We start from the raw sequence: 25,343 nt of genomic DNA, 5'->3' as shown, positions 1-25,343 counted from the left end.
ACATTTGAAAATGCCATTTCTTTAGCTGTTCACAGCCATTAGCATGCCTGTCACGTCTCTCCTGAAGAGCTTCCAGACATCCCTCACATTGTTCTTCCATTTGAATTCCTCTCCAGCTTCTGAAGGGAAGTCACATGGGTCTTTCTCGCTGTGCCCTGGTTCCAGCTCCTGTGGCACTGACTGCCTGTTTCTTTGGATGCCTAAGCGGTCTTCACATTGCCCATGACTCTTATTGTCTTGGGGGAGCACACCTCTCCCAGCCAGCTGACAGGCTTTCTTCATGAAGAACAGAACATTCATCCTCCCTCCAAGGGGTCTGTCTCTCTCAATTGACCCTCAAGCGGTCCCTTTCTAAGTGACTCTTGGAGATCTTACAAAATTCGCATCTCCTTTCAGCTCTTGCTAAAGTGGAACTAAGATGTGTTCATGCCCAGAATAGCAGTCTTTTCTGATGGCCATCTAAGCATTTCTCATGTGTATCTTCAGGAACAAGTAAATTACATTGATAAATTAGCAATCCAGGGGCCAAAGAGCATGCCAAAAGAGTCATTAAAAAAGACCAAAATACCGTAAAATAAATTGCTTTGCTTGCATAATTGATGTTTAACATTATTGGCTTCACCATTCTCTATAAAAGAAAAAACTGAGGCACTCTCCCAGGTCCCTCAAAGTGAATTTGGGGCTTACCACAGGCTTGTATTTAAATCACAAATCTAAAACTTAGCCTCCCGATAAACTGAATATGTCTTGATGCAATATTACAAATGCATATAAAAAGTGCTATTTATTTAGATACCTTTGGAAGAAAAGACTATTACTCCATTAAATAAATATAAATGTGAAATAGAGTGTAAAAATCACATTTTTTAAAGTAGAAAACCTGGATTCATATTATAGAGGTCCCCTTAGGCCACTTTCCCTCTCTCTTCTGTGCCGGGGGGGAAAAACTCAAGTGTGAAACTTCCACACTAATCCCACGGTGTTAGCTGGTAAATATTCTACATTCTCAACAAGTGTTTGATGTACTGAGTAACTTTTAGCAGTTTTGAATAGGACATGAATGAAAGGTTCTCTTTTTCTGTGAGCTGTGGGTGCAGTGAAAAACTCAACAAACCACCCCCAAATTGGACGAGCTCCTGCCAGTCTTCGTTTGCATGTTACTTGGAAGATACTTTACAGACTATGATGAGAGTTCATGCTGCTGACCAAATAGAACGTGAGTGGTGGCGAGCGGCTTTCCCACAGAGAACTGACTAGCCTAGTCAATGCTATTGAAGTAAATAACTGCAGAAATAGCATCATATTGTGGAGCCTTAGAAGGTCACCGAGCCCTGGCCACTTAATTTCAACCACAACAGCAACCAGCTGCTCAGTGGACAACTTTGTTATGAGGTGTTAGTGATTTAACAAGTTGGCCAAAGTAGTTGGAATTTGGCGTGAAAAATTTCATCTCTGCTAGGTTTAACTGTTGCACACTGGACTTTTTCTTGGCGGAATGGCCAAAGTTCCTGCCTTTGGCATTCAGGAACCCAAGGAGAATGCAGTAATCACTTTTCTATGGTATTTTCCACATTCTTTTTTGGTGGTTTGTGTATGATTCTATAAAGCTTTGCAAAAAACACTACTAGGATTACTTGTCTACTTTTTATTCTCTCCAAACTGTTGTCCTGGATTTTTTTCAACAGTATTTTAAATGTATTGGAGAATGCATTATACTTATAGACTGTGTGAAAATTAATCTTATGTAATAAAAAAAATGTCAAATTATACGAATAGGGTTATGTACTCTGTGAAATAATACCTAGCTTGGTAGAATGAGGATGAAACTGTGGGATTGCAGAGAGCTTATTGGTAGACTTAAACACAAACACCACCTAACTGATTGATTTTGGACACTTACCCTTCTTAGTATTTGTTTTCGCTCCAAGCGCTAACACTCTGTGATGGGCATCTTCGTGCTTTAGACATTTCTTAAGTGCAAATGGGTATATCTTCAAAATATACCATTTACTTGTGGGACTAGTAAACATTCACAACTCACTAAATAACTAAAAGAAATGGGAGTGAAGCAAGCTTACATTTACATGGAAGCAGAAAGTTGCTATTTCACTTTTTTTTTTCTCTCCTAGTCATTTCTTTTATTGCTACCTATTTACTTAGCCAAGAAAATGAAAGTCACTGACATTGAAATACCGTCTATTAGGTGTTTGTAACTTGTACAACATTGAGTTAAATACGGATTCTTTAACAGTGGATGGGGTGGGGGGAGGCGCGGAGATGCTCTCTGATCTCCTGGGACTTATAGTTGATCAGAGAAGATGGAAAATTAGACAGGCATTCCAAGTAATATGTAGTGAGGGCTCTGACACAATCCCACAGTTGCCTTGCAAATTCTAGATTCTAAATAAGGCCCGTTTCTACATATCCTCAAGCATGTGTGGTCCAGATGGATTATGGGAACATCTACTCTCGTGTAATTTTTCAGTTTTCCTCTAAATGTTCACCAGAAGTGACCACTCAAATTACACGCAGCTTTAATTTCCCAAGGGGTCCAGCCTCTGTGTGAAAAGGCGCTTAAAATGAACTCATGTACAATTGGGAGGAAAGAAGTCAAGTCCTAGTATAATTGCCACGGAAAAGTAGAAATGCAAAAATCACTCATTATTTGCACATCATCTGTTCTGTCCTTTAGGACATCTACTTGGCCTCTCTCATGATGATTCCAAATTCTGTGAAGAGAATTTCGGTTCCACAGAAGATAAGCGCTTAATGTCTTCCATCCTAACCAGCATTGATGCCTCCAAGCCCTGGTCCAAATGCACCTCAGCCACCATCACAGAATTCCTGGATGATGGCCATGGTACGTATGGTTCCATAGGCTCAGAAACAAAACTGGGAATTATTACAAGTTGTACTCTGTTATATCCTCATGATGTTCACCTTGCCCTCTAAGACAATGGTTGCTTAGATAGTGTCAGAGAAAGGAACCAGGAGACTGTCTGTTGGTGTGTATTGCCAACGTCCCTGGTGGCATTATAGCTATGGTATTTTTGCTTTTGAATTGCAAAGTTCAAAGAGAAGCAGTGTGGGAGACCACACAGAATGCCTAGCTACTGCCCTGAAAGCCTGGCTTTTATTCGCTCTTTCACCACTAGCTTCCTGTGAGAACACTGGCAGATACTTTGTTTCCCTGCTATTAATATAGCTCTCAGAATTGTTTGTTACATTCATATTATAGTGGTGTGGTTAAAATGTAGGTGACAGTTCTGTCAGATTCTCTCTATGGTGACAGATAACCAAGAAAGGAAGCTCTTTAGGTTTGCATTCACTAAAAGGTTTGGTTTCATCCTGGCAGCCTGTTTTCCTGAAAGTGGCATGAAAACTGCAGAACAGGAACAGAAAATCAATCTGAATGGTGAGAAAACAGTTTAGGAACTTCAAAAGAAAATCTTTGGCTTTATCCTCTAAATACAGTTCAAGAGCACAGCACATTTTATTAAGTTCTGTAAATCTAGGATTAGTGCTATAAATTATATAAAAATACTGAGGAAGTCACAGTTTTTAGACATAATAAATTCTGACCCTTAAGTAATCTTTGAAACAAGCTATTGCTAATTTCCTAGCATTCCTTGTTACCTGAAAATATTAGAAACACAGGAGAATAGATGAGGTAGAGTTGGAAGAGCTCTCTGGAGACCACAGAGTACAAGTTTCTCATATTACAGAAATGGACATCTCATACCTTTTTATTTTTTCCTCTTAAAATATGTCTCTTTCTAAAACTAGTGGTTGAAGTGAATATGACAGAAATTCTTGATTATGATAAATTTTCACAAATTTATCTCATAATATATGGTTCAAAGTTGGACAAAGAGAATCAGTGATAACTGCTTTTTCCTAGTTCCACAAAGTTTATGGCTTGATATTTTTGTAATTTCTTAGTGAGTTGGCCATCTTGAGCTTTGGCTACATAATTACAAAACAATTAACAAATTGAATTCTTTTCAGACAAAAAGAAATTCCTGGACACAGTTCTTTGCTATCTTGTAGCCAACATGTTCTTAAACTCATTTTTGCTATGTTAATGGTGAACTGGTAATACTTTAGCCACTTTCAGCTACTTATATTTCCTATTCCTGAAAACAATCCACACCCAGCTTGCTTTAAAATTTCCCTTAATGCAAAATAAATATTCTTTGTTAGTTGAAAGGATAGCCTAATACCTTGAAGATTTAGAAACAATATCAAGAATCAATGTATTAGGTTTTTCCTAGACTAATGATAAAGTGGTAATTTTCTGTTTAGTTAGCTCAGATTAAAAATGCTGATTAAATGCTGGTAGAGTCCTGAAATGAATGCTTACCTAATTATCTGCTGACCTGCATTGATCAAGTCCATATCTAATAATTTTCCTCTTGGGTGGAATCTTAGTTTTCATTCAATATTACTTTTACTGTTTTTTTTTTCAGGTTTTCTGAAAATGGAATAACATTAATATTTTATTTCAAAATCACACATTACACATTCCTAAAGGTTGAGCTAAACTTTGAATCACTAAATGAACAGATTTAGTTGCTAAGGCAGCAAATACTTATGGCTAAAAGGGGACCAACTTTTTTTCGCTGTATAAGTATTAGGTCAGCTAATTACAATGCTGTGCAGAATTTTGTTCCTTATTGCCATATTTCTGGAATGATTCATTTAGTTCATGTTTGTGGAATTCATGATTTTACTTTCCGTGCAGTAAGGATGCTTCCAGTATTGTTTTAATTTTTTAAACATTGTTTCTGTATTTAAAAGAGTCTACACTCAGATTTTTTAAAAATTTTACAACAGATTTTATACATCTTTCTGTGTCTACTCCAGAGGATCTCATGGTAGATAACAACGAAGACCATACTTTTACTAGAAATAGATCTTATTCATTTGCACTGAGGACATCTTATCTGAATTCCCCATCCATATGTTAAATAGAGAAATAAATAAATTAAGTTGCCAACATTTGTTGGACAGGAAATTCTCATAATATGTCATTCACTCATTCATTCATTCATTTCATCAAACCTAGGCTCTCTCACTTTTGAATGTGTTGGTTAGGCAGTCTTGCGTTTAACTCCCCCCCCCACCCAAACTCCCCCCCCCACCAAAAATATTCGATTTTATCAGTAGCCAAATAGTGAATAAAGTAATTTAAGAATGATGAGACTCTAAGAAAGGCACTATAGCTGTGACACAGTGGCAAAGTTCAATTATATTCATTTCAAAACGGATATAGAACCGAAGCTGCAATACTCTCTGTAGCGCTATCATTTAAACTTGAATTTAAATAATTTAGTAACTTGTAGACTGCAACCCAAAACTGACAAATCAGTTAAAGTGAAACCGTGGCGATAGGAACTAGTCAACAGGATTTTGAGATGGTGACATTTCAATGTCAGAGCTTAGGAGAGAACCAAGGGGACAAAGCCCAAGACGATGGAAAAACAAACAAAATGCAAGCAAACATACATCTTTGTTAGAAGGCTAAGCTGATGTTATATCAACAAACATTTTCAATTACTCCTAGTGAGCTACTCACATTTGCTAGCAGAGCTCATTCATTCATATGTAGTAGAAATAGATCTTCCATTTTTCTGTTCTAATTTTCTAGCCACTAACACTTTAGAGCAAAAAATGTAAAATAGTCATTTGGGTGCATAGGGCACTTCAGACAGGTGAGTTGAGAGCAAGAAGTAAGATCATTTGACAATAAGAGAGAAACCAGAATAGCTGTAAAATGTAGCCCTTGAAACAGTAAAAGCACAGTGGTCTGGCACCATTTTCCAGAAGGTCAAAAACTCTCTTACACCATCATGATCCCTCAAGGTAGCTACATTTCAGTGGGATACAATAATTGATACTCAGAAAAGAAGTGATTTTCAGTTATTTAGGAAGATTACATTAGGACAATCATATAAAAAGCAGCAAAGCAATTGCTGTTTTGAAGTAGATATTCTCACAAAATTGATACATTTTTTAGGTGGTACCTAAAGACTACATTACCTAGAAAATCCATTTATGCAATATCATATCTGTCTCCTTCCCACCTCCAGCAGTGCTGGAGAAATGAGGTCTTAGAATATAATTAAACTCAAATCATCTGATTTGTTTTCAAAATTATTAGCCATAAGTAGCTGGACATGTGTAAAACTCTTCCACTGCCAAATTTAAACTTATTAATATCATTTCCTGATTTAGTTTCAACAAGAAATGTGCAGCAGTTAGGGTATAGTTGAAAAGTCAATGTGCACACTCTAAAATAACTGGGCCTGCAGATTTGTGATTCAGAAAGGAAGAAGCCATGTCTCAAGGGAACCCCCTCCACCTCCCCCCCCAACCCCCACCCCCCCCCCACCCCCCCCACCCCCGCTACCCCAGCCTGCCCAAGATACGTGTAGCCTTTCTGTAGTATTTATACAAATCAGCTCTAGGCAAGCTGGCTAGGAGTACGATCCTCAAAAATAAAGGTAAGCACTGGCAGAAAAATAGCTCAGCAAAAGCAGGTTATTAAATTTCCTTTCTCAAATGCTTAATAACCTGGAAGCCAAAAACAATAGCTGTGTCTGCTGGATCCCTGAGTCCACAGCACCAGGTGATTAGAAGGGCCGCTGCCTAAGCAGATGCAGCTCAAGAACACCCAAGACCCAGGCTGCTAAGGAAAATCTATAGACAGCTTTGAAAAATTCATATTTAAAGAACAAAGTTTACAGCCACTTACTGAACACAGAGCTTTGGAGAGCAAATGGTATTAGAAGACCAATTCTCTGAATCCTTTGTAAGTGTAGACAGTAAAGCTAGTAATATGATCTTCACAATCAGTTTTTAAGACCCTACTAATAAAATCCAAAGCCATGATGGAAGTCTCTTGATGTTAACAATAAATATGTTCTTTAACAGAGTGTGCAGGTAAGACATGTATTCTAAGTCCACCGTGACCTATATATTTAGAAAACTATGCTTCATCCTTTAACACAGAGAATTTTTTTTTCAGATCTTTATTGGAGTATAATTGCTTTACAATATTGTGTTAGTTTCTGCTGTACAAGAAAGTGAATCAGCTATACGTATACATATATCCTCATATCCCCTCCCTCTTAATCCTCCCTCCCACCCTCCCTATCCCACCCCTCTAGGTCATCACAGAGCTTCAAGTTGATCTCCTTGAGCTATGCAGCAGCTTCCCGCTAGCCATCCATTTTACATGCGGTAACACAGAGAATTTTTAATCAGATTTCCTTGACATGACATCTGCTAAACAGTGCACCACAAACAGATCCCTAGAATTAGTTTGGTCAGAAACCACTGTCTGTGCCTTTGTCATTGCTCAGGTTAGTTTATCTGTCACTGAACCCATAATGCATCCGTGTCTCTCTGAATGTTAGACAATCAAATGAAGACCTCAAAGAACGGTTGGAAGACCAGGGAGATGATGGTAAAAAAAGAGAGTTTGCAGTGCTATGAGGCTTCTTTGAATGAGTTTCATTAGGAACATTAATTGATTTCTCCTAGGCCAAGGATATTTGGGCCAATTTTTTTTTCTTTTTTCTTTTTTGGCCATACCACAAGGCTTGTGGGATCTTAGTTCCCTGACCAGGGATTGAACCCAACCCCCCGCAGTGGAAACTCAGAATCCTAATCACTGGACTGCCAGGGAATTCCCTATTTGGGCCAATTCTTAATTTCATGTGTGTGTATTGAAAAGGAAGAGAAGCCAGAAATAACTACTGTGTTAGAAATGGGGGGGGGGGAATAAAAAGAATAAAGAACAACCAATCTTTATCTGATAATTTTAATTAATCATTAATATGAAAGACAAACAGTGCTAGAAGTCAGATATAAAAAAAAGATTTTTCTGCTACATTTCCTTGAGGCATGGCATACCTTCCATCACCCCTAAGTATACTTTATGGCCATGGAGAGACTATCACACTCTTTCCTTTGTTTGTCTACCACAAATCACTGGGTCTTTTTAAATTTTTCACCTTACTTATAGCATTTCACTTAACATGGATGGTGAAAACAAGATGTGCACACATTTCCATTGTCTTTCTTTTAGAAACTATCCATCCATATAAACAGAATGTTAAAACCAAAGGAAAGATGGAAGGAAAGAAGGGAGGGAGAGAGAAAAGGAAAAAGAACTTGGCAATTTTGTAGAACAGAATGAACAGATAAAATGTCAGCAGTGAAGCCCAGGCTAAGATAAATTTAAAACTATGTGAAGAAATGGTTGAGAATAAAACTAAAACAGATTAAGAAGAGTCAGCAATAGATTGGATGCTTTTAGAGGTCAATATAAATGACACTAAAGGATTGATCAATTTCCTCTCACCCCTCCCCCCAAATTCTACACATTTTTTTAGATGAAAAACGTATGTCCGGTCCTCTATTACTTAGGTCTTAAATATTTTATGTCATGAGATTCAGAATCAGGCTTTATATTGACTTTTTTTTATTGTTGTTCCCTGCCACATGTCCACCATTTGGTAGCACTATCTGTACCTTTTTTGCCAAAGGACATAATTCAGCATATAGATGAAATCGATAGATTGTAGGTTTCAGTGTTAACAGAAACTAATGCAGCAAAAATCCTAATGTTGAGAGCATTAAAGTAATAAATGAATGGCAATCTGAATAATTCATATTATTTTAAGCAAACCAAGGTCATCTCCAAATGACCTCTAAGGGAAACCCACAAAGCTAAGATATCTTTTTTTAATAGCCAAGCAAATGTGTTATATATTTTTAAAACAAACTTTGGTACTGAGCTTCATAAAGAGAGGCCACATCTTGAAGCCTCCTTTGTTGTAAGCCGATTGTAAATTGCATTGCACTGTGTTTCTTCTCACACATCATCGGCCAGGAAGGTAGAAAGGATATCGGTGACCACATATTCATGGAGAGGTGGTGAGCTATTTAGGCTTGGGAGAAACGAGGTCGACCCATGCCACGTGCACCCACAGATGTTAAAGACTTGCCAGCTAATATTTAGTTACCCAGTCTTACAGTCTGCTTTTCAGTAAAATAAAAAAAATAAAAAAAAAAAAAAGTTTCTTCAAACAGCACTTTTGAAGAACTGGAAAACATTCTTACTGCCTTAGAGATTTGTTGACAGTCTTCTACCATCAGCAAACCCACTAAGCATTCCCTAGTTTACACAAGGCTCTTTTTTTATATAGCAAGGAAGATAATGCTTTTCCTGGAGTTCCAACGGGCCTCATCTCACTTTATCTTCTAAACAAAGCTTAGTGAGGTTTTACTATCATTCCTTCCTATTGACTTGCTGTTGATGTTTTTCTTTTAACTCGATGTTTTTCTCCCCAAGTTCTCTTTGGCTGGATACTGATTTTTTAATGCTTTTTCTGGCTTGCCTTAAGCAGCTTTACCTCTTCAAACGTTCTGGCTCAGAAGTTAAGTAGGAACTTTGCTCTTTATGCATTTTCATATAATGCCTCCATCACAGATTGACAGATTTCAAGGTATTCACTTTGAAGAAACTTGAGTGTAGTTGTAAAAACATTTGCAGTACACTTAAAATGTGCTGCATATTCCATTTCTCAGTGGAAAGTGTGATTTAAACATGGTTTTCTTTCGTTGAATAAAAAGGATAACTTGAATACATCTGAAATGTTGTTAACTATGTTGAACGGAGTACCAGTATGATTGTTTTATATTTTTCTAGTCTCCCCTTCTAGCACTGTGAGCTAATTTTACCCTTCCAGTGTCACAGTGAGAAGAGAAACACGTCATAGATTTTGAAAATAAATTAGGGAGTGGTTAACTAATTTGGCTAAGAGCACTCAGCCATTTCATGTTTTGCCAAAATTAGACTTTAGACTGGGTGTTTCTACCAATAGGCCGGACAACTACCATTGAAAGGAGCCCTACACGTGCCTGCCCTTTAGCAATAAAATAAGCAGTTTGTTCACATGCTAAGCAGAGGCAGGATAGTAAATGATGAGAAGGACAGGCTATGGGACCTTGGGTAACTGATCGATCTTTATGTTCCTCGGTTTCCTTATCTGCAAAATAAAGAAAATAATAGAATCTGTTTCATAGCGTTCTCGTGAAGATTGAATAAGTTAATACATTTAAAGAACTGAAAAGAGTGTGTGTACCACATATTAATTATTTTTAGTATTGTTAATAATCAGTGTGTAAATCCTAAAATCAAGTAAACAGAAAAATACCAGAACTGATGGGCAATGCATAAGCTCTTGTATGAAGAGAGGAGATTAATAGAGTTAACTTACTGGAAAGGGATTTCTTAGGGAAGCTTTTCCAGGAATGCGAGGCACATTTCAGCTTCTGAGTTTGCACCGTCTGTGTCAGCTTCTACTGACACCCCACTGTCTTTGTAATCCCCACATCACTAGGTACTGAGAGCACCAACTCGTCTGTGACACACACATTCCAAAGACCCAACAAATATCAATTGCATTCAATAACTGACACAAAGGGGAGAAAAGGGAGGCAAAGAGTTTAAAAAAATGTGCCTATTCCCAAGTTATCAAAGATGTTTTGTTTTCTACTCTTACTGCTTCTAAGTATATGATGCCTGAAAGCTCTTTATTAAAATTCTTTCAGTCTAAGAGGAAGACTTGATTTATTCTATTTCCTTCAGTTTATTGGGAGACCTTAAGGGGTGGATCTGGGTCATTTTTCTGTGTTTCCAGTATCTGTTATGTTTACTAGAACATTGTAGGTGCTAAGCAGATACTTGTTGAGTGAGTGCAGGATTGAGTGAGGCATCCTCTTGTTTATTATTTATGGAACTAATGGAAAGGTGGCATGGATGGGAGGATGGGTACGTGAAGAAGAGATAGGAATGGGGTGGTTGGAAGTGGAGAGAGGGTTATAAAAAGGGTGCAAAGACAAACTCTTTCTCAAAGTTGTAAACACCTATTTTGTTGTTGTTGTTTTATTATTATACCCACTATCTTATCTCCTCTAGGTCCATCCCAATTTCTTTGAGTCCCTCAGCACAATAGCTATTTTCACAACTAACTATTACAAAATAATTTTAATTAAGCCACTGCCATCATTGTGGATACCCCATAGCACATCATCCATCCATCAGAAATCGTGGCAGGTGTGTCGGCGAGTGCCCCACCTCATCCCCCATCGAGTCCCCTCTCCAGAGCATCATCACACTGCAGATCTGTGGATGCATCGTGTCTCAGGACCAGCTGAAGTCTTGCACTTTTAGATCCATCATTTTCAAGGTTTGAAACAGAAACACAGAACAGTGGTCAATCTTGGTTATTGTTTTAGGTAACTGTTTGCTAGACCTACCTCGTAAGCAGATCCTGGGCCCCGAGGAGCTCCCGGGACAGACCTACGATGCCAGCCAGCAGTGCAACCTGACCTTCGGGCCCGAGTACTCTGTGTGTCCCGGCATGGACGTGTGCGCCCGCCTCTGGTGCGCCGTGGTGCGCCAGGGCCAGATGGTGTGTCTGACCAAGAAGCTGCCAGCCGTGGAAGGGACGCCATGTGGAAAAGGGAGAATCTGCCTGCAGGGCAAGTGTGTGGACAAAACCAAGAAGAAGTATTATTCAGTAAGTGATTTTCTTGTCACGCAAGGCCTGGAGACCCAAGGTCTGAAGTACATTCTTGTGACATGTGTGGAGACTGTCCCCTAAGGCTCCACTTCCTACTTAAAATATTTTCCCTTGAGGGATCTATTTACAGCTTCCTCCTTTTCCTGCCAGAGCCATCCTCAGCTGTCAATTACTGGAGAAAATGCAGATCTCAGGTTATATCCTGTAACAAATAAGTAGAGAGCCCAGATTCTGACTCATTGAGACCACAAATAGGGCCCCAAATCTCTGCTTGGGAGTTTCCTTTCAAACTGCTCTTAAAGTTATTGGAATACATTTATTTAAACTCAGTAAGGAAATAGCAGTAGAGCTGACACATGGTCCTCAGGCATACTTGGTGAGCTCCAAAATGGTCACGTTTTTGCCCTCACGGCAAGTTAATCTAACTTCAGGAACTAAAACAGCCACATCTGCCCCAGGGAGACCCCTTCCCCCTCCCCCCACCATGCACCTGGTCCATCTTCAGGTCAGCAACTGTCACCTTCACATCCAGGCCTAAGCAAAGCATTTGTTCCCTCTCACTCGCCACATTTTCGAACTCTCTAGAAGAGTGTTGCCATATGTGCATTGCCTGTGCCTTTCAAGACTATCACTTTAGGGGCACAATTCAACACTTGACACCAACCTAAAACATCTTATTTATTACTTTAAGATTTTGTGAAGGTCAAGTATATAAACACAAAAAAATGGTATGTGTGGTGTATATAATCCAGTGGTTCTATTTTCCGGTCATTCTTTAAATGTATTAAAATACTATATTTTTATCTATCTGAGTCGTTGGCCATAAAATCAGAAACAATATGTTGTGATTTTATTTATGGGACTCAAGTATTTACAACATGTGTGTTTTTACTTCTTATAGTTAAGGTTAGATTCTTTTTCTGATAAATACTAGTTTTGGTTTGGAACTTATGTACCCTTAAGTGTTATTTGTATGAAACAAATGAGTCATTAATAACATAATAAATAAACTGTACAGTGGTTAAGAAAAAAAAAAAGACTATCACACAAGCAAGCATTCTCAGACACCCTGACACAGGCGGCCAGAGGAAGTTCCTCAGGAATTCCCTTGGCAAAGGCATTTCTAGTATCTTCCTTTTGGAGTCTCTCAGCTTCCTGCTGCAGTGTGTCCAGAGTAATAGACCTGGGATGTCATAGTAGGACTCTCCATTCCCTGTGGTGTCGGTGCATATGATTGGGTGCTCTTCAGTATTGTCCCATTTCCTCTTTATGGGGTGTAATGAAGCCAAGCCCAGGTCAGATACGTTTTTGCAAGTGGCAGAAGGTCTGTGACAGATGGGACATGTGACGTCTACAAAGGGACTACAGAACTTCAGTGCTAAAGAGGGAGAAGAGATGTAAGCGTAATCAACATGAAATCATGCAAAATCTTTAGCATCATACAGTTCTTTAAAGATTCAAATCAGGGTGGACACAGAGTGAACCGTGGTTCGGTGGTTATTAACAGAAATGCACAGTATCAGAAGGTCTAAACAAGCCATGAGCAATCCTTGCAGTGTGCTCAGTACTCAGGGTGAAGTGTTCACCCTCTAGTATTGGGGGGTAGAGGGCAGAAAAGGTGGATTGCTCAGAACTGGAATCACATTGTAATTCCAGAGTGGTTAATACCTGTGACCATGGTAAATTCAGTGAAAATTTAACTGTGATGAAGTTTCCACTGAGTGATTGAATGCATGTGATTTCCAAATGTACATTTTGAACGTTTTCCTCCCTTCTGAGTTAAAATATCTTCTATTTTCTATTTTAGACATCCAGCCATGGAAACTGGGGGTCCTGGGGGTCCTGGGGCCAGTGTTCTCGCTCATGTGGGGGAGGAGTACAGTTTGCCTATCGCCACTGCAATAACCCTGCACCCAGAAACAACGGCCGCTACTGCACAGGGAAGAGGGCCATCTACCGCTCCTGCAGTGTCACGCCCTGCCCGGCTAATGGTACGCTGCTCCCAAGTGTCAGCAACCACCATGTGTCAGGTGTAATTGTATTCTAGCAGTAATAAAGAGCAGAGGCTGGAGAAATTGCCTGTTAATCTAGCACTGCACGGTTCTACCAGTGTGCAAATCAATAACAAATACATGAGTGATTTTTAAATTATTATTATAAACAACTGGGTGTTCAGGGAGTAGGAAGAAAATAACTGCTGTTTTCGACTCTGCGTTGAAGATAAAAATCCTTCAACACTACTGTGGAGAGAATCTGCCAAAAAAAAAAAAAAAAGTTAGCATCTTCTCCTTAAATGTATTTAAATGCATAAGAATATATGTAAGTTTCAGAACACACAGAGTAATAACATGACATGTTTATTTTTTAGGTAAATCTTTTCGTCATGAGCAGTGTGAGGCCAAAAATGGATTTCAGTCTGATGCAAAAGGAGTTAAAACATTTGTGGAATGGGTCCCCAAATATGCAGGCGTCCTGCCAGGAGATGTGTGCAAACTGACCTGCAGAGCTAAGGGCACCGGCTACTACGTGGTGTTTTCTCCAAAGGTAACTGCACGCAGACTGTCCAGAAACAGTAGGCATCCTTGGTGGAAATTCTTTGGTAGAATGGAGCCTGCGCGTACCAAATGTAAACAGTCATTATTTAGGGGGTGGCTAGATTTTGGAAGGTTTTATTTTCACCTTGTAATTTCTACATTTTCAAACTTGCTACAATGAATCAAAAGGAATTTGTAAACAGAACAAGTAAATGTTTTAAAAGCTATTTTTGAAAAAAGTGTAACCCTCTGTCAAGAAGGTGAATTGCAGCCTTAACTTCAAAACAGTATTCCCTGGGTACACTGGTAAAGGGGACTATAAAACAAGAAAGTTTTCTATTTTTCTGACTTTTATTGAAGAATTCCTTTGGTGATTCATGAAGATAGATTTCAGGATCATCATCCCTGACCTAGATTTTAAAATGTCTTGCACCTTTAATATGAATCAATGTCCCTCTAGTTATACACATTTATAATATATACATGTGAAATTATCCCTTGTTTCCCACAGAAGAGCATCTTCTAAATTATTGAAGTTTCATTTCTCACAATCAACATTATGCAGCAGTTTCAGACACTGTTTATCTAATTTGCAAATAGGTGCTGTATTAAAACCACTTCTGTAACTGGTCTTCAGATATTTATGACATATTATTGAAAAGTAAGTTAATGTCCAAGTTATGTAACATTTAAAGTGTTTTATCTTTTTATTGCAAAATAATACATTTTCAATTAAAAATATTATAGAGAAATAAGAGCATAAATATTACCTGGAAATATAATCATTTAGAGAACTGTTAACCTGCTGAAGTTTACGCTACCTCACTTTACACACACATACAAACACTCACATACTCACACACTTATATGAAAAGAGTTTTGCCTATACACAAATACAAAATATGTGTGTTTATACACGACTATATATGTTATTTATATATACTTACATGCTCAAGAGCCCATATACACAGTATTTTATAACTAGCTTATTAAATATATGCTAATTCTTTTTTTCAAAAAATATTCAGTCTCTTCCAGTAAGGACTTTTCTCTGACTTCCTTAGACTTCTTTTTTACACTAATTTGTCTCTACTTCAGCATCTCACAATTCAACACAATGGGGAATGCTTTCCAACCACCACAAGGCTGTGACTGTCTGGTGTAGATTTTCAATTTTATTTCAATTATGCACAAAACAAAAAGAGAGTCACTGATGTAGAAAGCAAACTTATGGTTACCAAGGAGGGGGGAGGGATAAACTGGGATTGGAATTGACACATACACACTACTATATACAAAATAGACAACCAATAGGAACCTACAGTAGTACAGGGAACTCTACTCAATACTCTGTAATGGCCTATATTAGAAAAGAATCTAAAAAAGAGTGGATATATGTATATGAATAACTGATTCACTTTACTGTAGAACAAAAACTAATATAACACTGTAAATCAACTATAAAAATTAATTAAAAAAAAAAACAGTTGTGCAATCAAAAAGGATGTCTGCATTCTTAAGCCTGCTCGTATTCTTCTCTCCACACAAGTGACAGACAGTCCCACATACTAGGTGAAAGATTGTTTCTAGCAATAAAAAGGCAAGACTATACCATGGGAACGTATTACGCACACAGAGATGGAGACAAGGACCTCGGGTCTCCTAACACATTTGGAATCAAGCTCAAGAGAGAAAGAAGAGAGAAAGGGAAGAACTCCGATCTATCTCAATTTTTCTTTCCACCAATGTGTCAAGGATTTTTCAGTTTGATACTCGTGGAAAGTATTGGATTTTTTGTTTGTTTGTTTGTTTTTTGGTTGGTTGGTTGTTTAGTTTCCAATGCACTATCTATTCCAATCAAACTTAAAACTCCCAAGTTAGAACTTGCTATTTTATCAGAGAAACCACATACACAGGCCCAAGTATTTCCCACTGCTAACGTGTTTCTCATTATCCAGGTGACCGATGGAACGGAATGCAGGCCATACAGCAATTCCGTCTGTGTCCGGGGGAAGTGTGTGCGGACAGGCTGTGATGGCATCATTGGCTCGAAGCTGCAGTATGACAAGTGTGGAGTGTGTGGAGGAGACAACTCCAGCTGCACTAAGGTGGTTGGAACCTTCAATAAAAAAAGGTAACGTGAGAGAACGATTGCCCTTATCGAACCTGAACAAAGCTTTAGACTCTTGCAAAATTAATAAAAGAGGACTCATGTTACATCATAAGGTATCTGTGGGAGGAGGCCTAGCCAGGCCCTGTTACACAGTATGAATATGAGAAGGGAAGGAGAGGACGTGAAATGAGCTCTGCATGCAGACTAGAAACGCGTGGCACCTCTTGAAACAGATTCACTGCAGTGGTCATGGGTCCAGGATTTGCAGAGTGTGAAAAAGGCAAAGGAAGTCTGTGACGTTCCACTTTTCCACTTTAGCCATATCTCTCAGATCTATTATTTCTGAAACATCATTTAGGAAGGGATGGCTGGTTTCCATCTTAACTACTTTTTTTTTTTTTTTTTTTTTTTTACAAATACATTCCCATTAGACTGTATTTTTCTTGAGAAAACATTTCCCACGGCAAAATGTAAGTTATCTGCCATGATGTAGATGGCAAGCCCGTTTCTGAGTGACCTATCCTGGTAATTATCTACCCTGTAAAGGATAATGTCTGTTTCCTGCTTCCTCTCATGGTCCTTGATTACACTCTTGCTTTAAATATGTAAGTTTAGAAAGTACCACTTTCTGGCATGAAATACTCTAGTATCAGCTAGGATGGCTGAGTCAGCTAGAGTCTGCTGGAATGCAGGATTGTTTTTCCTCTTCACCAGACCACTCTTACGCTGAGTGGTGTTGGCCGGGTGCACCTGTATTCCTGATGTATGTGCTGTGCTGTCTTTAACTGGAGAGGAATATATAAACCAAGTCAACAATAAGGATTTCTTAAAACAATCGCATGCCATGGTAATGTAAAAAACTAGAAATGATCTTTGATATGATAAAAAAATATGGCTGGAGAATTTATTCTGTATGAAAATACGCATTACTAATCCTATTTGCTAGTGATATGATAATTATTCATCTAATTATGTTGAGCCATCTAGGTCAAAACCCTGCAAGTTCAATTATACCCTGCATTGTAATATACTGCAAAGGTGCAAGGCATCTTAGAAATGATCCAGTCTAATATTTTGCTTTACAAATAAGGGAATGGGGACTCTGAAGGTTTAAGACTATATGCTATTTATCCTTCCTACATCAACTTATCAGGCTTTTTTTATAATGCTAAATTTAGCATTGAGTTTTCTGTATTTACAACAAATATCCACACATTCGACGTCACATGAAAAATGACGACATTCATGACAGCAGCTAGCGGGATGCAGCATAACTGCTTGCAAACTGATTTGACCAGAATTATAGTATGTGGTACATATGACCTGTTTGGGTGTCCTGAATAAATTCTCTTGGCCTGAGTGTGATTGATAAAAGAGAACATTGATCTTGGAGTTGGAATATTTGCAGTCAAGCTCTGGCTCAACAACTCACTAGCCATGTGATCTCTGAAGAGTCACTCAACTTCTTTACTATTAGCATCCTTGAGAGGAGAACAGAAATATCAGTAATCACCTTGCAAATGAATGTTGCTGAGAGAAGAAAAGACAGAGTGCATATTAGAATATCTCACTAAGTTCCAACCTCTTCGCAAATATGATCCTAATTTTAATTCACTGCTCCCTCAATTTTCTTCATGTCTGTAAAGGCAACGCAATCCTTCCACTGCCTAGGCCTAAAACTTGTAATCATCTTTCACATCTCATTTTCTCTGACACCCCACATCCATCCATCTGCAAAGCCTCTCAGTCCTAATTCCAACGTACGTCCAGAATCTGGTTGCCCCTCACCACCACGAGCACGGCCTCCCCAATCCAGTGGTCATCGTCTCTTGCTCAGACGAACCCAGCAGCCTTCCCACGGGTCTCCCAGCCCCTGGGCCCTCACAGTCTCTTCTTCACAAAGCAGAGACAGCCAGCGCTTTATTACCTAAGTCAGACGGTGGCATTCCTGGGCTCAACTTAGAGTCAGTGTCCAAGATTGTTTTGTAACCTATGAGATGCTAAAACTTTGGGTCCCTGCCCTGCTCTGAGTCCCTTCTACACTGGCCCCTTCCCTTGCTCTGCTCCAACATACTGGACTTCCCAACGCTCCCCAAACACGGAAAGCGGGATGTGTGCGCTATTTCCTCTGCCCGGAACAATTTTTAACAATCAGCAGTGCTTCCTCTAGAATTCCTTTAGATGTCTGTTAAATGTCACCCCCACCTCCCAGGCGGTTAGCTTCCCTACGTGAATCGGAGGATCTCTCCCCCATCCTTGTCTTTCCTCTCTCCTTTTACTCTGCGCTGTTTCGTCACACAGCTCTTATCCACAGGTGTCGTCGCATATTGTGTTTGGGGGTCTAATTTCCCTCACCCCCGCTAGAATCTCCCTTCCACAGCAGCATGCTTCGTATATATAAATGCGTGTATTCCTTCACGGCAGGCACTGTTCTTAGTACTGTGGACATAGCCGTGAACAAAAGAAGATCCCCCCACCCGGCCAGCCCCATTTCTTATTTCATAGTTATATGAAAACAGCTGCATTCATTCATGGTAGCCAGGGAAGCTGGTTAATGTCCAAAGTTTAGATGATACCAAGCAGGGTGCAATGAAAATGGATAAGGAGTACAAAGGAAATCCTATTTTACTAAAGCATCAAGAAATGAAGAAATCGGGGCATGAATCCTCATACTTCCAGTGCCCTGGGAAGCTCAGTTTGAGATCTGCACAGTGCTGAGTTCACAGTGATGCTTAGGAATATGAGACAGACTCTAAGAACAAGAATTTTAAAAGAGGCTTTCCTGTCTGCTTCCCTTACCCTACATTCTTCACTTCCTTGACACTCAGTTTGGTATCATTTAAACTCTGAATATCACCAGAACTTTTCATTTAACTGTTATGAAGTACAGCTGATGGAGGGAAGGGTTTCATGCATGAGGACCTGGTAAAAAGGAGCACAAAGTGGCAGTCAAGAGGCCTAGAACTGCCACTCATTAGCTCTGGAGTGAACTTGTGTGAATACTTTAACACATCTCCACCTTATAGGCTTTTTAGGTAAGATGGAATTTTTTCTCTTGGCTTTCTTTGTAGCCATTGTAGAAACATCTCTTCTCTTAAATATTAGATACTTACTTCAGAAAACAAAATCCCATGACAGAATCTAATCCAAAATGTTATTACAAAAATTAAGATAATGAATCAAATTAGGGACTTCCCTGGCGGGCCAATGGTGAGGACTCCAGGCTTTCACTGCTGACGATCTGGGTTCAATCCCTGGTCAGGGAACTAAGACCCCTCAAGTTGAGTGGCGCAGCCAAAAAAATAATAAATAATAATTACAATGAACCAAATTGAATAGGTAAGTAACATCGTCAGCATTGCACCTTCTCTCTTCAACGCAGTAGAAAGCTCTGACACCTGTCTGGCCATCACTGTAGGTCAGATGCCCAATAGAAAGGGGCATTCCCTGGGGATAAGCCTCCTCTCCAATTCAGAGGAAATGTTTGAGTGGAAAACACACTTGGATTTTCCATATATGAATCAGTTATCCCGGATCCTCTAAACTTGAGTAAGAATTTGAAAGTAAATAAATTTCACACACATCAAACTGCACAAGCACAGTATTTGTTTCTATTTAAATAACTAGGAAAGTAAAACATATGAGGACCTCAATATAAAACTACAAGATTTGAGCATAAGATGATTCCTTCCCCCAGGTATAGTCCCTTGGTGCTTAATTAACCTTTCCGACCTAGCGTTTTCTGCAAGCTTGTGGGTATCAGAGATATTTATGCCTTTGCCCATTTTCCTGAGCAGATGACGGATCATTGGAGATCTATCTCATATGTTGCTCACCATAAAGCCTCACTCAATTGACCATAACACTTTGCAGACCCTAAGCATTTGGGGAAATTTGCTAAGGCATTAAAAATTTTTTTCTTTTGATGATACTAGTAAGCTATGGTTACCCAGTTACAGAATTTTATGTTCTATTTTCTGTCCTGCCCCAGGAAATCCAGAGTTTTAGTGGAAATGGAGTCAGAGCCTCTACCGTGTCGCTAGGCCAACAAATAATTAAATCCCTGGTTTCCCAACTAGTCTGCACATTGAAACAGTGTGAGAAACTCCAAAAGTACTACTGCTTATGACCTATCCTAAAAGATGGAGATTTAACTGCCCTGGTGTCTAGGGATTTAAATTTGTAGGCTTTGGACTCTTTAAAAGATCCTTACATGATCTTAATGTGCAAACAAGCTTGAGGAGCATTAATTGAAAGATTTCTGTGAGATTCATTAAGGGTAGATTTTTGTTGGTTTGTGTTTACGTGTATTTTGTGCCAGAAAAAACCTAAAGTAGCTCTGTAAAGATGATAAGGTTTGATAAGGGTGTGTGCTTTTTGTATAAATCTTTAACTAAAGGTAGTATAAATTTTTAAAACCAAGGCAGGTTGATAACATCATCCTAATTTTGAACATCATAATAAAAATGTATACAGTGTGATAATCTGACTGCAATTTTATTTTAAGAAAATTAATTTTTGAAGCCAATTTTAAAGTTATCTTTTTAATACATTAAAACTTTGTATTAAGGTAAGGTGAGACTTTTAGAGAATTTCTATTTGTTTATCCATTTATGAAGCATTTACTTATTTTTCCTTCCTCCCCTTTTTTTTTCCCTCTCGCTCCTGCACACATTCCTGCTTCCAGTAAGGGTTACACTGACGTTGTGAGAATCCCGGAAGGGGCGACTCACATAAAAGTCCGACAGTTCAAAGCCAAAGACCAGACTAGATTTACTGCCTACTTAGCCCTGAAGAAGAAAAACGGTGAGTACCTTATCAATGGAAAATACATGATCTCCACTTCAGAAACCATCATTGACATCAATGGAACAGTCATGAACTACAGTGGCTGGAGTCACAGGGATGACTTCCTGCACGGAATGGGCTACTCAGCCACGAAGGAAATTCTAATCGTGCAGATTCTTGCAACAGACCCAACTAAAGCATTAGATGTCCGTTACAGTTTTTTTGTTCCCAAGAAGTCCACTCCAAAAGTAAACTCCGTCACTAACCCAGGAAGCAATAAAGTGGGATCACCCAGTGCACAGCTGCAGTGGGTGACGGGCCCTTGGCTCGCCTGTTCTAGAACCTGTGACACGGGCTGGCACACCAGGACGGTGCAGTGCCAGGACGGAAACCGGAAATTAGCGAAGGGATGTCTTCTCTCTCAGAGGCCTTCTGCGTTTAAGCAGTGTTTGCTAAAGAAATGTTAGCCTGTGGTTATGATCTGCAGAGACAATTGGATGATTCATCACTGATGCCATCATGGTGAACATGAGGTCAACCGAAAGCACGGAAAGTCACACTTCAGTGTCATTGTCAACAGGAGTCCAAATTATGGGCAGAATCTGCTCTCAGCGACCAAATGAAGATGCGCACTGCTTCATGTGACTGTGGTGACCTTGGAACAGAGAAAAACTTGGGAGTTATTGAACATCCCCTGAGCCTACAAGAATGCAAAAACACTGATGAATGTAGAATCAGGGGACGTTTGAAGATAGCAGAGCAGTCTCCCCCTTGTCACCTACCTCTTATAGAATGTCTTCAAAGGCATCGTAATCATTTTCATGCATATTATTTACACAGTAGCTTATTTTACTGTTTGTAAGTACATTCTTCCTTAGTATGTCACTTTATATCACTTGGTTCTATTAAAAAATATATATATATTATATATTTCTATAAAAAAGTGTTTGACCAAAGTAGGTCTGCAGCTATTTCCACTCCTTCCAGTTTCCAGAAAGAGCTGTGGATGTTTTACTGGAAATTAAGAACTTGCTGCTGTTTTAAGAAAGATTTAGTATATGTTCAGACTACAGGAGATAAAATTTTCGTCAAAAACCATTTTTGACAACAAGCATCTTCTGAGAAATTCTAAAAAGAAAAAAAGGATCTCAATATATCTGGTCATTTAAATATATACAGGGGTCCATTTATTTAAACCTTTGACTGCCTGTATTTTTTCTGGCAGCCAAACAAATTCATGCATAATTAGGAGGTAGAAGAAGTGTGTGTGTGTGTGTGTGTGTGTGTGTGTGTGTGTGTGTGTGCGCGCGTGTGTTATCAGTTTTCAAGAGCCTAAAAATTAGTTTCCTCCTGTTAGAATTGAAAAAGAAAAAAAGAAATACATGCTTCACCATATTGTCAAGTTATATTTTCACAACTGCTCTCTCTTTCTGTGGCTCCCATTGGATATCTCACAATGTGTAATATACATACAGAACACACAGCAAAGAGTTGTCTGTCACCTTCAACACTGGTATACCTCTTACCAGCAAGCCTTTAAAATGCATTTTGTTTTCACTTGTTCGTTTGTTTTCTTCAAGGGTTCTGTAGGACCTACAATGTTTTGTATTTCTTATTGACTTGGTAGTTAGCTGCATCTAGAAGTGGTTATCATTAATGTCGCTAGGGAAAAAAATGGTTACTCTTAATAAGACTGTTTCCACACCATAGGCAATAATTCTTTGCACTGTTTTTTTTTCTTAACCCAAGTATACTAATACTGTACTTAAGATTTTTCCCAATTAGAAAGCATTTGGTTGTACCAGTAAGTGTTTGAGTGATGAAATGTGATGGTCTCTGCGAAGTTTGCTCTTACTTCCATAGCCTGTCTAAGTAGGTTGTGAGTTGGAATAGTTAGACATGGAAAATTTTTACAGACATCTGCGTGAAAATCTCATAAGCCGCATCCCTCTACCCCATAGCTCAGAAAATCTAAGATATTTCATTTCATTCAGTTTTTCTTTTTCTTTGTGAAATATCACAAAGCTATTTGTTTTTATAAAACTTTATGATAATCTTACCAAATGTGCCTAGTGTCAAAGATTTGCATGTAAGGATATTAGGGAACTATTGTTTGAGTTTCCTTAAGCTCATGAAAGTTTATTTTTATTATAAGATATTTTAATATAAAAGGATTATGTAATTGGTCTTGCTATAGCACATTTATTTCAGTAGACCAGGGAAATGGATGTCTCACTGTTTTAAGTATTTTCCAAAGAAATCAAAACTGTTAATTATCCTTTGGGTTTTCATAGACTGGCTTTGCTTTAGACGTGGTCCTTTTTTCTTAATAAATTACCAGTTAGAGAAAAAGAGACCTATACAAGGCTGGTAACCTCCATTTGATGAAGGTACCAGATGTCAGGGACAGGAAGCAAAGCTATTCATACCAGTCAAAATAAAAATAAAAATAAAAATCACACCAACTGTTTGACTACACAGAGAGAATTAGTAGAAGGACCAACGTTACTTTTTCCAATATTCGTGAATCAAGTAATTCAACTATGACAAATTTTTTTTAATCTTTGGTGGTTATACTGACAGCAGCATTAAAAAATAATTGAAGAGCAAACACGATTGCCTCCTACTCTGCTTCTCTATACTGTATTTATAGATTTTTAAATATGATTTACCAATGATTCATTTTTTTCCCTAACTATTGAAGTTTTACACTTCTCATTGGAGAAGTCCTAGAGAGCGTAGAGCAAATAAACCGCTATTCCATGCTTTTAAGGAGTTTTCTTTAGGTTTTGGTTTTGGTTTTGGTTTTTTTGTTTGTTTTGTTTTGTTTTGTTTTTTGTATGGGTACCAATAGATTGACTAAGGAATGTATGTCTGAACTCCTGAGAAAATATATAGACTGCAAACTGCAATTCAGAGGAATGGAGTGTTTGGTAAACACAGAGAGTGATGACCAAAGAGAAAATCCTTGATAATGCAAAATAATTTAGTTCAGTTTCACGTTGGGTTATGCCTTTTACTGTTCCACAGTTATATCTTAAATAAAGCATATAGGATTCAGGATGCTAGGGGCTACTTCCTAAAAAGAAAAAAAAAAAAAAAAGAGTTTGTCTGAAAGTGCTCAGGTTAGTAAGAATCTAATCTCACTCACAAAACTAAATACTCCAGATTGTTTCATTAAATACAAAGGGAGCCCAAAAGAAAATAGCATTTATTTCTTCTGGAACAGTAAAGGTCAAATGAAGCACTACCTTGTTATTTAGAGGTTTAAGGACATTGTTTTAATTTATTCAACAAATTCGCCTTCCTGTGGAAACAGTTTTAGCACATTAAGAATGAAGGGATTAATCACAAACGAAAAAGTTGCAGCACTGAAAAAAAAAGAGTAATTTATTGTTTTTGCAACTGATATGTGAATTTGTGTGATAAAATTATTTATTCTTATTTAACAAAAATATGTGCAAATTCTTCTATATTTAAGATGTTTTGCTGTTGTCCTACTTTTTAATTTATGCTTCATGTTTGTGTATAAAGTACACTTTGTGAGTTTACATAATATACGGCACTGGTTGCTTTTGTATTTTTTTTTTACAGAAAGCTTTCTGTGTGAAACAGGTATATATGTATGTATTCCTCACGTGTTCTTATTCTGACACTATCCCTTTTCTTTCTAAGTTTTAAATTTAATCTTCCATGGCTAGTAATGTTCATCGTTTGTTGTTATGTTGAGGTCTTTTGGAGTCCATTTAATACTAATTTTTCCAAGCCTCAGATAAGAAAAACACTTATTCAAGCCAACTAAGGTCTAAGTTTTGAACTAGGATATATAGGTAGCCTGGAAGCTTCCCATAGAAGTTAAGACACATTTCAGAATCAGGTCCATGCACTTCACTGATGAACTTGGACAAGGAGTTGCTGATATATCACAACCTCCAAGTGATATCAATGATAATAAAACCAAATAAGATCTTTTGCTGCTCTAGAAACCCTCCTTAAAATTAATATCATTTCGTTTCTAGTATCTTTAGGATTCTATAGATAAGAGTAAAATTGGATTTAAATGATTCAAATGTTTGTAGTCATAACTGTTTCTACAACTGTGGGGTCTCCATTGATACAATATGACTTTTTAAGACTACAAATTACTCTCTTAGAGGGGTAATAGGACTTGGGACAAGCAGGGACACCTCTGATCACACCAGCTTGCCCCTGACTATGATTTTACAATCTGGTCACAGCAATAAGGCAAAGCACCTTTGGATACACAAATGACCAGATCCATCTCTGGTCCCCTTGACTCCCTCCTTA

General features: G+C 38.3%; 1 protein-coding gene across 2 annotated transcripts in view; it reads left to right on the top strand.

The window, feature by feature from the left end:
• The window catches only part of ADAMTS5 (ADAM metallopeptidase with thrombospondin type 1 motif 5), a 40,752-nt gene extending 18,826 nt beyond the window's left edge, over positions 1–21,926 (top strand). The window contains exons 3-8 of one of the 2 annotated variants that reach the window (XM_057696106.1): positions 2,693–2,860; positions 11,314–11,597; positions 13,408–13,591; positions 13,969–14,144; positions 16,093–16,268; positions 20,935–21,926. In XM_057696106.1, coding sequence (XP_057552089.1) covers positions 2,693–2,860; positions 11,314–11,597; positions 13,408–13,591; positions 13,969–14,144; positions 16,093–16,268; positions 20,935–21,502 — 1,556 coding nt within the window. In that variant the 3' untranslated portion in view covers positions 21,503–21,926. The remainder of the gene's footprint in view (positions 1–2,692; positions 2,861–11,313; positions 11,598–13,407; positions 13,592–13,968; positions 14,145–16,092; positions 16,269–20,934) is intronic. The other variant, XM_057696107.1, reaches the window with a different exon arrangement.
• The last annotated feature ends 3,417 nt before the right edge of the window (positions 21,927–25,343 follow it).

This window comes from Hippopotamus amphibius, chromosome 10 (genome assembly GCF_030028045.1).
Source record: "Hippopotamus amphibius kiboko isolate mHipAmp2 chromosome 10, mHipAmp2.hap2, whole genome shotgun sequence".
Lineage (NCBI taxonomy): Eukaryota > Metazoa > Chordata > Mammalia > Artiodactyla > Hippopotamidae > Hippopotamus > Hippopotamus amphibius.
This window is presented reverse-complemented; position numbering and strand designations above follow the sequence as displayed.